At 40.1% G+C, this 18,015-nt stretch overlaps 1 protein-coding gene across 1 annotated transcript in view; it reads left to right on the forward strand.

The window, feature by feature from the left end:
• Nucleotides 1-2,471: 2,471 nt before the first annotated feature.
• The window catches only part of IRAG2 (inositol 1,4,5-triphosphate receptor associated 2), a 104,733-nt gene continuing 89,189 nt past the window's right edge, over nucleotides 2,472-18,015 (forward strand). Inside the window, exons 1-6 of the mRNA XM_054526964.1 lie at nucleotides 2,472-3,045; nucleotides 3,363-3,476; nucleotides 9,510-9,690; nucleotides 13,272-13,351; nucleotides 13,440-13,518; nucleotides 15,240-15,398. Coding sequence (XP_054382939.1) covers nucleotides 2,472-3,045; nucleotides 3,363-3,476; nucleotides 9,510-9,690; nucleotides 13,272-13,351; nucleotides 13,440-13,518; nucleotides 15,240-15,398 — 1,187 coding nt within the window. The remainder of the gene's footprint in view (nucleotides 3,046-3,362; nucleotides 3,477-9,509; nucleotides 9,691-13,271; nucleotides 13,352-13,439; nucleotides 13,519-15,239; nucleotides 15,399-18,015) is intronic.

The raw sequence follows: 18,015 nt of genomic DNA on the forward strand, positions 1-18,015 counted from the left end.
GCCTCAGCCTCCTGAGTAGCTGGGATTACAGGCATGCACCAACCATGCCCTGCTAATTTTTGTATTTTCAGTAGAGATGGGGTTTCATCATGTTGGTCAGGCTGGTCTCGAACTCCTGCCCTTGTGATCTGCCCACCTCAGCCACCCAAAGTGCTGGGATTACAGGCATGAGCCATTGTGCCCGGCCTTAACTACTGTTTTATACGGCTCTTTGCTGGACATAGGGAAGTCAGATGTGTTCCTGCTAAGTCAGTCAACTGTAGATTTGGAATGCTTTGTGTTCAAGGGTGAAGCCTCTTCTGTCATTACTACTGCTGCACTTCTACCTTCCCCCTGGAGCAACTGAGCAGCTCTTGTTTATTCAAGGTGGGAAGTTCTCCAGAAAAGGTGATCCTGAAAGTAGTTGGGAGCCAACAATCACAGCAGCTGGGGGATAAGTCCATAAGCCCACTAATTATATACTTAATATATAACTGTAGATTATCAGTTGTGCCAACAATAATGTATTGAGTATCTAGAAAAAAATCACATCATGGTTTTGAGTACAAGAATTAAAAAGTATTTTTGAGGAGAAGGCATGCACACACATTGGAAACAATCCAAGAATAGAAGACAACATTGAATTAAATGACAAAATGTATGTTACAATTATAAATCCTAGGAGAGATCAGAAAGAATGGAGTCCCATGATTAAAAACTGATTCTAGAATTTCAAGAGAGGAATATATTTTAGACTTCACATTGAGAGATCTTCTTCTTCTTTTTTTTTTTTTTTTTGACAGAGTCTTGCTCTGTCCCCCTGCCGCTGGAGTGCAGTGGCATGATCTCGGCTCACTCACTGCAACCTCTGCCTCCAAGGTTCAAGCGATTCTCCTACCTCAGCCTCCCGAGTAGCTGGGATTACAGTCGCCCGCCACCATGCCCAGCTAATTTTTGTATTTTTAGTAGAGATGGGGTTTCACCATGTTGGCCAAGCTGGTCTCGAACTCCTGACCTCAGATGATTCACTCACCTTAGCCTCCCAAAGTGTCGGGATTATAGGCGTGAGCCACCATGCGCAGCCAAGAGATCATTCTTGAATAGAGGGAAAGGAGGGTATTGTCAGGAAACAATAGAAAGGTTGAGAGATGGTCATTAACTTAAGTGGTAAAGGATTCTGTTGGTGGAAACTACACTGGCTAGAACTGGTGGCCATGATATTGAAGATCAAGTAAGATTCAGAGGATTTTGAGTATTTTCTTCTTCCCAGTAATTCTAGATACCCCTTCCAATTATAGTGCTTTTAAAATTTCTGTATTATTGTTCATTCTCTATTAGGGGATTAAAAAAAAATTCATGGAAACTTCTGTTAATGTCCTAAAAAATCATAGTTTTTGAAATCAGTAATTCCATAACTATTCAACTACTTTTTTGTAACTATTCAAACTATTTTAACCTTTTGCCTAGAGTATTTAAAAAATATCTATCTAATCTAATCTAATCTAATCTAATCTATCCATCCATCCCTCTGTTGCCCAGGCTGGAGTACCTGTGGTGACACCTTCATGGCTCACTGAAGACTGGACCTCCCATACTCAGGTGACCCTCCCACACCCCCCCCGAGTAGCTGGAACTACAGGCACGCACCACCACACCCAGCCTAGATTATTTTAAATCTTACTAGTTTAGGTAAAATTTTGAATGTATTTCCAAATTTCTGAGTTACTATAAGAAGTGAGATTATGCCCTTTTTTTTAAAGGTCATATATCTTGCTATGCAATAAAACTATGCTGGAGTCAGACATTCTTTGACTCAAATCTTAGAGATGGGACCATTAGCAAATTACTTGGCCTCTCTGATTCTTAGTTTCCTTATCTAGAAAAGGGGGATATTTCCACACAACTGATAGGGTTTATGTGAAATTTAGACATAATACACATAAAACACCTAATATGGGGCATATTTAGTTAAGTTCTGAATAGAGGGCAACCAGTACAATACCAATGGTAGGTATTGAAATGAGAGTTGTTAGCATCATTGTCACCTGCCCTATTATAAATGAAAAGCAATACGGTTATCTAGCCTCTGGAGCTGGATTGCCTGGGTTAGAATCTGAGCTGTGGCACTTATTGGGGTATGTTGCTTATTCTCTTTCTGCCAGAGAATGGAGAAAGTAGTAACGTTTATCTCAAAGAGTTGTTTTAAGGATGAAATGAGTTGATGGGTATGAAGAGCTTAGTACTGTGCCTGGCACTTGATAAATATTTTATATATGTTAGCTGTTATTTTCCTGAAATTTGGAGGCCAAAGTTAAATGCATGGCAAATTTGCTTAGAGAAATTGAACATCTTGTCATGATCCTGCCAAAGCTGATTTGGGAATAAATTGCCTATTGCTAAATTATTGTTAGGAAAATGCTGACTTTTAAATATGTATCTACTTTTGCCTGTACTTTAGCCACTTCGTCTGTATACTTGGAGGAAAGTCAACAATGGCCTCTCCAAGGAATGTAACTGAGAAGGGGCATAACCCAGTGGAAAGCATTTGTAGAAAGATCAGAGCCATCCACAAGAGAGAAGCTATTTCGAATCCAGTTCAGCAGATTATCAAATACCAATGTAGCAGTTTTGATAGCCCACAGACCAACACCAAGAAAGATTTTGAAGAGGTACTGAGGAAAATGACTGCTGCTTGTGTTCCTACACCCGACTCTCATTGGTCAAGTTCTGAGGAAGTCGATGCCTTCATTTCATCGCCTCAAATAATAACTCCAAGAACCCCATCCACCTCTCACCTCAGCTCCCCTGAGACTGCAACATACTCTGTTATTCTCACAAGTTCTGAAAACGTCTCAAAGCCGAAGTCACAGAGCAACAAGAATTATACATCTTTGATGTCACAGATCAGAAAAGCAGAGTTTTTCTCTAACAAGGATTTGAATAACTATTGTAGTGAAAATAATTTTAGTACCTTAACACTTGACTTGGATTCCACCTTTGGTCAAAGCTTGAAGTGTTTTGATCCTCAGAATTCAGTGGTAAAAAAATTATCTCTGAATGAAGATGGTAAATATTCATCTTTTAATGTTTGTCCTTCCAATACAGCAATAAGCATATGTACTTTTAGAATACCTGAACTGAAAAATCTACATTATTAAAGTTTGGATGGAATCATCTATCTTTTCCTTTCTGTTTTAACTATGTTTGTTTCCAGAACAAAACAGAACGTCATGATGGGAATACTTAGATATAGGGGAGTATTTCCCTATATCTAAGGGGGAAGCTGTTTATTATGATAGGTTTTCTTTGTTAAACCAGAAAAAGGAAAATTAATCATTATAGCACAGAAAGCATCAGGATTTACAAACTTTTTCTTCTAATAGGATGGAAACAAGAAGCTGATGATGGTAAAGAAGATGTAACATACAGCATCAACAGGGCCTGTGAAGAAGAGGCACTCACAAGTATTTTTAATGCATGTGACGTAAAACGGAAAGGTAAGCTAAAAATTATCTGTTTAAATGTTTGGTAGGACTCGCCAAGTCATCTGAACTTTCTATTGTGAGAGAAAGGGAAATGGTTGTGCGTGGGTCTCGCTGTCTGTGTCTACGTATGTGATAGATGCCACCTAATTTGGGAATAAGGTTTGCTCTCTAGGGCTTGGTTATTTTGTTGTAATTTCCCCGTACCTGTTTTGCATCAGCATATTTTAACAGTGACTTGAATGATTCTTTTTGAGCTTATCAGCTGACTTACCATCTTTATTTATTGAAACTACTTACATGTCATAGGTGGTGCCCCACAGGAAATATGCTTTTCAAATATGTAAAACCACTATACAAGTTTAACTCAAAATTTTTAGTTAATTTGGGGCTTTCACTTCTGTTTTTCTTTAATTTTTATTTTTGAGATGTGTTTTTTAAAAAATTTCCAGACCTGAAACTACAAAAACCGTAGGAAATACCATTCTGGACATTGGCCTTGGCAAATAATTTATTAATAAGTTCCCAAAAGCAATTGCAACAAAACAAAAATTGACAAGTGAGACCTAATTAAAGAACTTCTGCACAGCAAAAGAAACTGTCAACAGAGTAAACAAACAATCTACAGAGAGGGAGAAGATATTCACAAACCATGCATGTGACAAAAGTCTAACATCCAGACTCTATAAGTAACTTAAACAATTCAACAAACAAAAAATAACCCCATTAAAAAGTGGGCAAAGGACATGAACAGACACTTCTCAAAAGAAGACGTACTTGCAGCCAACAAATACATGAAAAAAAAACTCATGATTACTACTTATTAGAGAAATGCAAATCAAAACTGCAATGATATACCATCTCACACCAGTCAGAATGGGTACTATTAAAAAGTCAAAAACCAACAGATGTCGGTGAGGTTATCTGGAAAAGAGAACACTTACACATTGCTGGTGGGAATATAAATTAGTTCAGCCACTGTGGACAGCAGTATGGAGATTCCTCAAAGAACTTAGAGCTACTATTTGAGCCAGCAATCTGTCCACTGGGTATGTACCCAAAGGAATATAAATCATTCTACCTGAAAGATATATGCACTTATATGTTCATCACAGCACTGTTCACAATAGAAAAGACAGGGAATCAACCCAAATGCCCATGAACAGAAGACTGGATACATAAAATGTGGTACCTACACACCATGGAATACTATGCAGCCAGAAAAAGAAACAAGATCACGTCCTTTGCTGCAACATGGATGCAGCTGGAGGCTATTATTCTAAGCGAACTAATGCAGGAACAGAAAACCAAACACTGCATGTACTCAATTTTAAGTGGGAGTTAGACATTGTATATACATGGAAACAAAGATGGGAACAATAGATATGGGGACTACTTGAGCAGGGAGGCATGGGCTGAAAAACTACCAGTCACGTATTATGCTCAGTACCTGGGTGATGGGATCATTTGCACACTAAACCTCAGCAACACGCAATTTACTCATGTAGCAAACCTGCACATACACCCCCTGAGCCTAAAAGTTGAGAGAAAAAAAAATTCCACAAGTAATTTTAAGTATATAAATGATTCATGCTCATTGTAATAAAATTAATAATATACTGACAAGCAAAAAGAAGGAAAAAAAATTGGTAATCCTGTTTCCCTGAGTAACCATTGTTAGTGATTTGTTGTATATCTTTCCACAATTCCTGTCAATATAGTTTTGTTTTATTTGAACTCATAGTTGTTTGTTATAGAACATTTCAAACATATACAGAGGTAGAATTCTATGATGAATCCTTATGTATTTGTCATAACCAATTATGTCTCATTTCTAACCCTGCTCATTTTCCTCTCCTCTACTCTGGATTATTTTGAGGCAAATCCCAGAGATCACAGTATTTCATCCACAAATATTTCAGTACATATTTCTAAAAGATAATTGACTAATTTTAAACACAACTACAATGCCATTATCACGATTTTAAAAGTAATATACTTTTCTATTATTATCAAATGTCTTGTTAGTAGTCAACATTTCTCATTTATGTGATAGATACATATCCTTTTTTTCTTAAACAGTTTTACTGTTCAAGCCAATATCCAAGAAAGGTTTGTTCATTGCAGTTTGTTGTCTACCTTATCTCTGTGTTTCACTTTCCATCTGTTTTTTGCATTTTGTTATCTGTTAAGGAACCCCATCCATTGATTGATTGGGCACTCTTGTCGCCTAGGCTGGAGTGCAGTGGTGTGATCTTGGCTCGCTGCAACCTCTGCCTCCCAGGTTCAAGTGATTCTCCTGCCTCAGCCTCTCAAGTAGCTGGGATTACAGGCGCCCGCCACTACACCCAGCTAATTTTTGTATTTTTAGTAGAAACGGGGTTTCACCATGTTGGCCAGGCTAATCTCAAACTCCTGACCTCAGGTGATCCACTCACCTCGGCTTCCCAAAGTGTTGGGATTACAGGTGTGAGCCACTGCACCCAGCCCATTCTTTTATTTCATAGTTTACCACAATCTGAAATTTGGTGATTGTGTATCTGTAGGAACACAACCTGTATCTCCATCTCCTATAGTTAGAAATATGATCAGATAAAAGTTTGAGGGTTTTTCTTTTCTTTTTTTTTATTTTATGGGGGCAAGAATTCTACTAGGTTGGTACAAGTGTGACTGCAGTTTTTAACCATTGAAAGTAATGGCAAAAACCACAGCTACTTTTGCATCAACCTAAATACATAGATGGTGTCATGTGTTTTCAACAGAAGGCAACTATTGATGATGAAGGCCTAGACCTATATTTTCATTAGATGCTGCAAATGGCAATATTCTATCATTCCTTCCTAATGTATCACCTGAAATAAATCTATAATGAGAAACTCTACTCTGCTTTATGAACTATTTTGCTATACTGGTGTCCTGAAGGAGAGAGGCAGGATAAAAGCTTGATTGATTCTCTTTATCTACCAGTTTTAAAAATACGAAATTGGAGCTGGGTGGGGTGGCTCATACCTGTAATCCCAGCACTTTAGGAGGCCAAGGTGGAGGCTCTGCTTGAGCCCAGGAGTTTGAGACCACTCTGGGAAACATGGTGAAACCATGTCTCTACTAAAAATAGAAAAATTTAGGCTGGATACAGTGCTTCAATCCTGTAATCTCAGCATTTTGGGAGGCTGAGGTGGGAAGATCACTTGAAGCCAGGAATTTGAGACCAGCCTAGCCACCATGGTGAAACCCCATCTCTACTAAAAATATAAAAATTACCCAGGCGTGGTGGCGCACGCTTGTAATCCCAGCTACTAGGGAGGCTGAGGCACAAGAAGCGTTTGAACTCAGGAGGTGGAAGCTGCAGTGAGCTGAGATGGTGCCACTGCACTCCAGCCTGGGAGACAAAGTGAAACTCCATCTCAAAATAAAAGAAAAATTAGCAGAGCAACATAATTGCTAAAGATAGTGTAAGATGTTTTCTTGGTCATCCTTTTTTTTTAAATGATATACTATGTATTCTCTAGTATGTGTGATAATGTTTTCAAACTTGTTTTATAATCTGCTTTTTTCTCATTTAATAATTTGAGTACTTGTCTGCATAAAAAATTTTCTTCATATCCTATACCATTTTTTGAAGTAACATGTTTAACCAATCCATCTCAATTGGATATTATTTTTTTTTCTGCTTTTAAAATTATGATATGCCAGGCATGGTAGCTCATGCCTGTAATCTCAGCAATTTTGGAGACTGAGGCGGGAAGATCACTTGAGGCCAGGAGTTCAAGACCAGCCTGGACAACCTAGCAAGACCCTGTCTCTACAAAAAATATTTTAAAAATTAGCCAGGCATGGTGGCACACGCCTGTAATCCCAGCTACTCAGAAGGCTGAGGTGGAAGGATGCCTTGAGCCAAGGAGGCTGAAGCTGCAATGAGCTATGATCACGCCACTGCATTGTAGCCTGGGCAACAGAGTGAGACTCTGTCTCAAAAAATCCCAAAACTATAAAAAATATTTTACATATAAAATCACTGTATTGAACACTTGTAGCAAAATATTTGCATGTACCCTTATTTATTTCTTTAGGATGAGTGGGGCTTATTTGTTCCCAGAGAGCTTCTCTGCTTGGACAGGATTTAAGAAATTACTTCTCTGAAGAAAATAAGAAAGCTTCACTGATGGGAAATGGGATGTGTATTAGCCAGGGCTCTCTGGTGGGAAGAGATATTTATATTTGTATCTGTCAACTTAATCTAGCTAGCTAAAGAGACTTATTATAAGGAATTGGGTCATGCGATCATGGAGGCAGGCAAGTCCCAAGATCTGCAGGGTGTCAGCAAGCCAGGGATTCAGTAGATCCAACGGTTTAGTCCCATTCCAAGTCCACAGGCCTAAGAACCAGGAGAGCTGCTGGTGTAATTCCCATCCAAAAGCCAGCAGGCTTGAAGCAAGGAAGAGCCAACATTTCAATTCAAGTCTAGAAGCAAAAAAAAAACAACAACAAAAAATTAGTGTCCCAGTTTGAAGGTAGGCAGGCAGGAGAGATTCTCTGTCACCTGGGAGAAGGTCAGCTTGTTTGTTCTATTGAGGCCTTCAACTGGTTGGATGAGGCCCACCTGCATTAGGTGGACAATCTGCTTTACTTGGTCTATAGATTTAAATGTTAATATCATCCAAAAATACCCTCAGAGAGAGACCCAAGATAATGTATAACCATATATCTAGGTACCCCGTGGCTCAAGTTGACACGTAAAATTAACCATCACAGGAAGCCTTTCTAGTTTTGATACGACAGAGAGCTTAGAGTTTTAGTGGAGGAAAATATGATAAATGGATTATTGCTGGCTTTCCAGCTTGCTTTCCAGTTCTTCTACAAACAAAAAAATGCAATTCTCTGCTGGGTACAGTGACTCATACCTGTAATCTCAGCACTTTGGGAGGCCCAGGCAGGTGGATCCCTTAAGTCCAGGAGTTCAAGACCAGCCTGGGCAACATGGCGAAATCCCAACTGTACAAAAAATATAAAAATTAGCTGGGTGTGGTGGCACATGCCTGTAGTCCCAGCTACTAGGGAGGCTGAGGTGGGAGGATCGCTTAAGCCCAAGAGATTGAGGTTGCAGTGAACCGGGAGCATTCCAGCTGAGCAACATAGCAAGACCCTGTCTCAAAAAAAAAAAAAAAAAAAACAGTTCTCTCTCTAAATAACTGTATTAGTCATTTTATTTCTCTAATACTGTCATATCTAAATGACATGTTAAGTTTAAGTAACGTTAAAGTTATTAATAACTTTGAAGTTATTCAGCCTCCTTTATGAGTATCTCCTCCTTCTAATTAAGAGACTTTTTTTTTTCTGATGTCATGGTCTATCCTTATTTCCTTAAGGGAAGAACCTTCTCTGTGGCATCTGCCCTCTCAAACTTCTACTTAATTTTTCCCTCCCCTTTGCAAGTAGCCAGCCCAAGGCAGGCCTTTGATGGGAGTAAAAGAAAAGTCTTATGTTTAAAAAAGATTGGTGTGTCAATGACTAACATAGTTTGGATGATTTTATTTTCTGAATGTGATAGTAGGGATGACTGTCTAAAAATGCCTCCTCCACCCCCTAAAAACTAGAAATTTTCACTTGAGATTGAAATTTTAACTAAAGCAGAGAAAAAACTTCCTTCACTGAATGCTTTTTAAGGAACTGAAAGGAAAAAATGTAATGTCATTTTGGTCACTTCCCACAAGAAATTCTTGATTACATATATCATCAATATTTAAACCTCACAACTCTGTGTGATAGGTATCATCGTCCCCATCTCAGATAAAGAACCAGGTTCAGAGAGGTTAATATTCCCAAAACTACACAGCTGGTAATCTTCAGAGCCAAGATTTGACACTAGGTCCATTAGACTTTAGCCCAAGGCCAGTGTTCTTTACAATATACTGTGCCAGCTCCACAGGACTGCCAGGGTTATATATCATGTTTCTAGGATCAGGAGACATAAAAGGGATAGGTGCTTCACTTGTTAAAAATATAACTTTCTCTGTCTTTCAGAACTGATCTGCTCTTCTTTTTCCAAAGGCTCAGTAGGAGTGGCCAAAATAATCGATTTCCTGAGACAAACAACTAGCCAAAATTCTGAAGACAGTGGCCTTGAGCAGTTGTGGAACATGCTTGATCCTGAGAAGAGAGACCCACATGTGGACATGGAAACTTTCCAGGCCATGATGAAAGACTGGATGGCTTACTGTGGAAACAAATGGTAATCAGAGTCCTAGTGGGATGCAGTTTAAGGTTCTATTTTAACAATTGATTACAATTATGCTAATCACTGTTTCCTGTGTTGATGGAAATACTATTGTCCAGTGCTTTAGCATGCATTAGAATCACCTGAATGATGTTAAACCTGATTGCTGGGGCCCCACCATCATGATTCAGCAGATCTGGGGTGAAGCCTGATAATTTACATTCTAACAAGTTTCCGATGATATTGATGCTGGGAGTGGGCTGGACATGCTTTGGGAACCACTGCTGGCATTCATTTCTTGTGATTAGTGGGGAGCACATGTGATATTCTCACAGAGAATTGAGCTGACATACGAGTCAGGCGAATTATTGATACTATCAAATCTCCAAATGTATTTAAATTCAATAATAGACTCCCTTTTAAGGGCAGGGGGCTAGTCAGTGAATGTAATTTGGAATCCTAGAATATAGGGAGGCTACGGGGAAAAAGAAAGAATAGTAGAATAGGAAAAAGAAAAAGGTAAAGGAGGAGAAGGGCACCCCATGATCTCAGGTGCCCTTGGTAGATGCTGGAGATGTGTGTCTTCTTCCACAGAAAGCGAATTCCTTTTTTTTTTTTTCTGAGATGGAGTTTCACTTTGTTGCCCAGGCTGGAATACAGTGATGCAATCTCTGCTCACTGCAACTGCTGCCTCCCAGGTTCAAGCAATTCTCCCGCCACACCCTCCAGAGTAGCTGGAATCACAGGTGTGTGCCACCATGCCTGGCTAATTTTTGTATTTTTAGTAGAGAACGGGTTTCACCATGTTGTCCAGGCTGGTCTTGAACTCCGATCTCAGCTGATCTGCCCACTTCGGCCTCCCAAAGTGCTGGGATTACAGGTGTGAGCCACCCACTGCACCTGGCCAAGAAACCTAATTCCTATCCCTCCTATTCAGCCACCAATCTTCAGCTATCTGCTGATGCATGCTAGGATTTGCTTAAAGAAAATGTTGACTGGGCGTGATGGCTCACACCTGTAATCCCAGCATTTTGGGAGGCTGAGGCAGGTGGAACAGCTGAGGTTGGCAGTTGGAGACCAGCCAGGCCAACATGGTGAAACCCTGTCTCTACTAAAAATACAAAAATTAGCTGGGCATGGTGGTGCACGCCTGTGATCCCAGTTACTTGGGAGGCTGAGGCGGGAGAATTGCTTGAACCCGGGAGGTGGAGGTTGAAGTGAGCTGAGATAGTGCCATAGCACTGTAGCCTAGGCATCAGAGTGAGACTCCATCTCAAAAATAGGGAATGTCAAGCCCAAGGAATGGAAAAACTTACCAGATTTCTGGTAGGATTAGGATGTATAGATAACTTAAGAAAATATGACTGAAATGTTGCATGCCATACACAGGTTATTCATGAAGGCAAGATAAATATATAGAAATAAGTAATGTTAGTGTTATCAAAAACCTCAAATACAGATAATATACCATTTTTACCCATGAGTTTAGCAAAGATTTTTAAAAAATGACTCTAGCCCATGTGGTGGGCTGTGAAAAGGGTGGAGAAATAAGCCCTCCCATATATTATTGGTAGTAGTGCAAGTTAGCATAGTTTTTTTAAGAGCAATTTAGGAATGTGTATTAGGCCCTTAAAAATATGCAGTCTTGGCCAGGTGTGGTGGCTCGTGCCTGTAATCCCAGCACTTTGGAAGGCCAGCGCGGGAGGATCACTTGAGGCCAGGAGTTTGAGACCAGTCTGGGCAACTTAGCAAGATCCTGTCTCTACAAAAAATTAAAAAATTAGCCAGGTGTGGTGGCATGTGCCTATAGTCCAGGCTACTTGGGAGGCTGAAGCAGGAGGATTGCTTGAACCCAGGAGTTTGAGGCTGCAGTGAGCTGTGACAGAGCCACTACACTTCAGCCTGGGCAAGAGAGCGAGGCCCTGTCTCCAAAACAAAAACAAAAGACAAAAGGCAGGCTCTTTGAGAAGTAATGTAACTTTAAGAAAGATAATTAATTGTAAACGCTAATATAGAAGGTAGTTTATGACAGTGATAAATACAAGCAATCTAGATATTTAAAAAGAGACAATTGGACAAATTATAGTGCTTCCATACACTAGAATACTAGTCATTCAAAGTAATAATATTTGATAAGAGAAATTAATATGTAATTATTTCAAATAAATAGGTCATAGATCTATTCATGTAGTATAATCCCATTTTTGGAAGAAATAAAAATATGCATAGGAAAATGTTAGAAAGAATTTATGCCAAAATGATTATTTTTGCATAATGGTTTTAATTTTTTGTTTTCTTTTTCTTTTTTTTTTTGAGACAGAGTCTTGCTCTGTTGCCCAGGCTGGAGTGCAGTGGTGCAATCTCGGCTCACTGCAAGCTCCGCCTCCAGGGTTCATGCCATTCTCCTGCCTCAGCCTCCCGAATAGCTGGGACTACAGGCTCCTGCCACCATGCCCAGCTAATTTTTTGTATTTTTTAGTAGAGACGGGGTTTCACCGTGTTAGCCAGGATGGTCTCGATCTCCTGACCTCGTGATCTGTCCTCCTCTGCCTCCCAAAGTGCTGGGATTACAGGAGTGAGCCACCACTCCCGGCCTAATTTTTTGTTTTCTTAAGAATTTAATATTTCCAAAATATTTAAGTGTGTATAATAAAAATATTAATAATTATGAAACAGCATGAAGACAAAAGAACATTTTTATAACAAGTATAAAGGAAAAAACATGGGCGCTAGAAATACAGAAGATAAGAGCAGAAACTCAGAAATGGGGATGAGTGTGAACACCAGAATAGTCAGAACTCTGTGTGAGTTCTTTCACTCCCCCAACTTGTGACAGACGTCTCACAATGACAAACAATGAGATGTAAACATATATTTGTTGAATTTTGTGGCTATTCCAGAGAGAAGCTTGAGGATTTGGTGCTTAGGTTAAGTAACAAAACTTAAATTATAATATAGGCCTCTGAAAGGAAATGGTCGAAATGTTAATATGTTTATTTTGCAGTTCAAGCTAGAGTGTGTGCGCTGCACAGCCTGTACAGAGGGTTTCCCAGATTCCAGAAGTAAAATGCCCAAAGTAAAATTAGTTGAGGTTCTATTTGATTCTCCATGAGAAAGGGAAAATGTATCCCTGTCAGTGTATCCCAAAGTATTCGTTGTTCATGTATTTCCTTCTCAATCTCTTAAGCCCCATGATCTTGCAACCTCCACAAGTCTCCACTTACCAGTCCAACCTATGTCTATTTCCTAATCCACCGAGACCCCCACATCTCCTAATCATACGCTGCCTATGTGTTTTCTTTTTCATATTAGGTAAAAGTGTATGGATGGTGGAGGTAATGCCTAATGTACCACCTACATTAGAAACAGTTTCACTAGGAACACAAACTATTTTCTATCACTCAAAGTACCTAGCATAGTATTGAGCTCCAAATAGTTGTTGAATGAATATATATTTTTTTAACTCAGAAGGAATTACCTGAAAAGGAAAGTACAGAGCATAAATCTGAAAAAAAAAAAAAAAAAGGGACAAAACTTGGTCAGGCAAAGAATCCTAGCTCACTGGTTTTGTGTTTTTTTTTTTTTTTTGGCTACAGGGAAGGTGTGAATCATAGATTAAGCAGCAGCATCGATGATTCTGTTTTTGAACAGGATGGCATAAAATCAGATGGAACAAGTATGTATATGTTTTTTCAGGATTGTTCTGTTTTCTTACGGTTTGGAGAAAATGATTTTTTTTCATAAAACTCTTGTATGTGTTTCAGTGAAGATGAGCACAGATATAACAGATTCTACGTCGGGGAGCTTCGAGGCTTTGGGAGGAGAAACATCTAAAGGAGTCTTGTAAGCCTTCTTACTCTGCTTTCGCAAGTGTTTCAACTTCATTTTTCTTGTTTATTTCATAAATCTACGTATTTCAGTTACGATAAAGTCACTTTGCTCTTTTTTTGCAGTAGAGCTAGCATAATTGATTTTAAATTCTTAACTGATTCTAATAATGCCTGCATTAGAAAGAGTTTCACTAGGAACACAAATTCTCGTATGACTAGTAATCCAAAATCACTTGCTCTCTCATGAAACCCTTCTCCTTCATTAATTTCCTGTGCTTTCTGTAGGGAAAAAGTTCCACCTGAAGTAGGGTTATGATATTGACCTTACGCTCTTTTGGAAATTATTTTAAAGCACTTCTTTAGTAGAATCTTTTAGGCAGGAATGAGAAAAGCTGTTTTCCACGACATGTGTAAGTTTTAGGTATTAAGGAGAGTGATTCTGCCTCTCCCTTATTTTATCTTTGCCACTTCAGGTATATCCGTAAAGAAAAGTGGTGTGGGCTGGGCGCGGTGCCTCACGCCTGTAATCCCAGCACTTGGGGAGGCCGAGGCGGATGGATCACTTGAAGTCAGAAGTTTGAGACCAGCCTGGCCCACATGGTGAAATGCCGTCTCTACCAAAAATACAAAAATTAGCCGGGCGTGGTGGCACGTGCCCGTAATCCCAGCTACTTGGGAGGCTGAGACACGAGAATGGCTTGAACCCGGGAGGTGGAGATTGCGGTGAGCTGATATTGTGCCATTGCGCTCCAGCCTGGGTGACAGAGCAAGACTCCATCTCAAAAAAAAAAAAAAAAAAAAAAAAGAAAAGAAAAGTGGAGTGGGAACTATGTTCTCAACCTGAGCTAGGCCCTGGGATAAGATAGCAAAAAAGAAAAAGAGGCCTGGGGCTCCATGAAACACACAGTCCAGACTCTTAAAGGATTTGTGAACTGATATCACAGCAAATGATGCTCATAAACATTGACAAGTTACACAAAACGTTAGGAAAGATGAGTACTGAATTGTGAGCCACAGACTACAATGATATGACTCTAGGAATTGTTTCCTAGGTAAACCTGCCGAGATCCCTTCACTGAAAGAATATAGGCTGGGCACAGAGGCTCATGCCTGTAATCCCAGCACTTTGGGAGGCTGAAGCGGGCAGATCACTTGAGGTCAGGAGTTCAAGACCAGCCTGGCCAACATGGTGAAACCCCATCTCTACTAAAAATACAAAAATTAGCTGGGCATGGTGGTGCATGCCTATAGTCCCAGCTACTCTGGAGGCTGAGGCAGGAGAATTGCTTGAACCTGGGAGGCGGAAGATCATGCCACTGCACTCCATCTTGGGCGACAGAGCAAGACTCTGTCTCAAAAAATGAAAAAAAAGTAAATATTGTGTCCATTTATTTCAAGATCTCTCATATTCCAGGCAGAAATAGGAACTCTTCAGTTTAGAAGACAAATGTTGAGAGTGAAGGGGAAAAGAATCAACAAAAACTGTAGAAGTTGATTTTACATCTGGCAAATAATGGCTACTTGGAAATTTTGGGTAACATCTTTGATGCTATTATAATAAAATCTGAATAGCTATTTATTATATAAATTATGTTTACGATGACAGATGAGGGTAAAGTTAAAAAAAAAAAACTCACCAGAATATCAAAGTTTGGTTTGTTTAACAGTATACCTTATTTTATTAGAAGGAATTAGTGATGTGAAGGTTATTCTCATCTATTCTTTCACTTGCAGAGAGGTGTCTGATTTGATTGCCTACGTAGCAGACCTTCATTTCAACAAACGAAAACTTGAAGAAGAAAATAATAAGTTTAAGTTGGCTTTGGAAACCCTGGAAGAAACTAACAGCCGGTTATCAGAGGACTGTACCGAATTGCGCCTTCAGGTAAAAAGGTGAGCCGCAGTGGGGTCCAGTGTGCTGGGAACTTTCATTTCTTTTTTCTTTTTTTAAAAAACCTTTTAAAAATTGAGAGTCACATAGCATAAAATTCATTCTCTTAAAGTATACAATTCAGTGTTTTTAGTGTATATTCTCTGGCTGGGCATGGTGGCTCATACCTGTAATCCCAGCACTTTGGGAGACCGAGGCAAGTGAATCACTTGAGATCAAGAGTTTGAGACCAGCCTGGCCAACATGGTGAAACCCCATCTCTACTGAAAATACAAACATTAGCTGGGCATGGTGGCACGAGCCTGTAATTGCAGCTGTTCCGGAGGCTGAGGCAAGAGAATAACTTGAATCTGGGAGGCAGAGGTTGCAGTGAGCCAAGATCGTGCCACTGCATTCCAGCTTAGGTGACAGAGCAAGACTCTGTCTCAAAAAAAAAACAAAAAACAAAAAACAAAAAACTTGAGTATATCCTCAAGGTTGTGCAATCATCACCATTATCCAATTCCAGGATATTTTCACCACTCCAAAAAGAAACTCCATACTTATCAGCAGGTACTCTCCATTTCCTCTCTTCTTAGCCCCTGGCAACCTCTATTGTACTTTCTGTCTCTGTAGATTAGTGTATTCTGGGCATTACGTATAAATAGAATCATACAATATGTGAACTTTGGTGTGTAGCTTATTTCACTTAGCATGATGTTTTTAAGGTTCATCCATGTTGTAGCATGTATTACTACCTCATTTCTTTTTATGGCTGAATAATATTCAGTTGCATAGATATATCAGATTTTGTTTATCCATTCTTTAGATGATGGACATTTGGAGTGTTTCCACTCTTTGGCTATTAGGAATATTGCTGCCATGAACATTTCTGCATGAGTTTTTGAGTGGAAATGTTTCTTTTTTTTTTTTTTTTTTTGGAGACAGGGTGTCACTTTGTCACCCAGGCTGGAGTGCAGCGGCACGATCTCAGCTCACTGCATGCAATCTCCATCTCCTGGACTCAAGTGATCTTCTGGCCTCACCCCCCACCCCCCAAGTAGCTGGGACTACTGGTGCGTGCCACCATGCCTGGCTAATTTTTGTGTTTTTGTAGAGACAAGGTCTTGTCATGTTGCCCAGGTTGGTCTTGAATGCCTGGTCTCAAGCAATCTGCTCACCTCGTCCTCCCAAAGTGCTGGGATTACAGGAGAGAGCCACCATGCCCAGTCATATGTTTCACTAAAGCATTCTCATCCTCAAAATCTTTGACCTTGTCCAGTCCAGTCTCCAAACTAATCTTTAAAAAAATTGCTTACCTCAAGTCCTCTTCATTTCACAATTGGCTTATTTATTATTTAACTGAAATATAAAAATACAAAGTTTCTTTAACAAAACTGCTTTGGATGAATATGTTGGTGAGGATTTTTGGTTGCAAGCACTGGAATCTAACTTTGGTTAAATAAGCAGTCAAGAAATATATCAGAAAGGAATTAAGTAACTCACATAATGGACAGAAAGGCTGGAGAATTCAGATGGGCAATCAGAATGCCACCGTCTACAAAATTAAGTCACATGTCTTTCTCTTTTCTTCTTCCCCTAATCCTTTCTGAAGACCGTCTGTTTCATTTGGGTTCCCACAACCTAGTTTTGGTATTGTCCAATTGTCCCATCATAGTGTAATTTGCTTTCTGTATTAACTGTTGAGGCGGGAGGGTTCCCTTGACCGCCTCGTGGGACTTGCAACCAGGATGGCTTGTTTGCTCAGCTGCCATGCTCAAACCCCTTGCAGGAGGGGGAGCATGCAGGTGAGCAGTTGTAGGAGCTGGGGTGAGTGCCTTTGGGTGCCAGGAGGAACAAACCCCATACCAGCCTGTGGCAGCATCTAGGGGTTGCCCACAACCTCTGGAGCCCCAGAGGGCATGTGTTACAAGCAATACTCTTTTAGCATTTGCCATCTATGGACAGGTAATAGTTAAACTAGCTCAGTGGAGGATCAGGGTGACAGCCTTTTACACCCTACCCTCTTGGTACCCAGGTTCTTGTCCAACATCCAGGAAGAATCAGGTCACATGGACTTGAAGGATGGTGAATGGTGGAAGTGGTTCTCAGCAGGATGGGGAGCTAGAAAGGGGATGGTGTGGAAAGATAATCTTCCCTTGGAGTTTAGCTGTCCCAGCCAAACTCCTCTCTGACAGTCCCTGGCCAAACTTCTCTCTGACCTTAGTCTCTGATGTCCAGCTGCCTCTTCTCCTCTTGATGTTCAGAGCTTCTTCTCTCCTCTTCCACACTGCTCTGTTCCTCTGCCAGTGGAGCTTGGAGTTTTTGTGGGTACAGGATAGGGGGCATAGTGGGCCAAAAGGCAGCATTCAGGTGGGAAAACAGGGATGCAAAGTTCTCATTTAAGGCCGTGGGTCCAGGCTTGAGGGTGGAACCCTCGCCAGGAACCTTGCCCTTTTCTACCTAGTATTTCCCTGCATCCTGTTTATATCACTGTGGCCTCCTTGATGGGAGGAACTATGTCATATTCATCCTGTTTAGCCTAGAATACCTACTGTAGAACAGCACTACCTTCCTTCTAGTTGCCTAAAAGCTGGAAACCCTTATTTCTTTTGATTCTTATCATACTGTATTGTCATT

The sequence above is a fragment of the Pongo abelii genome, chromosome 10, assembly GCF_028885655.2.
Source record: "Pongo abelii isolate AG06213 chromosome 10, NHGRI_mPonAbe1-v2.0_pri, whole genome shotgun sequence".
NCBI lineage: Eukaryota > Metazoa > Chordata > Mammalia > Primates > Hominidae > Pongo > Pongo abelii.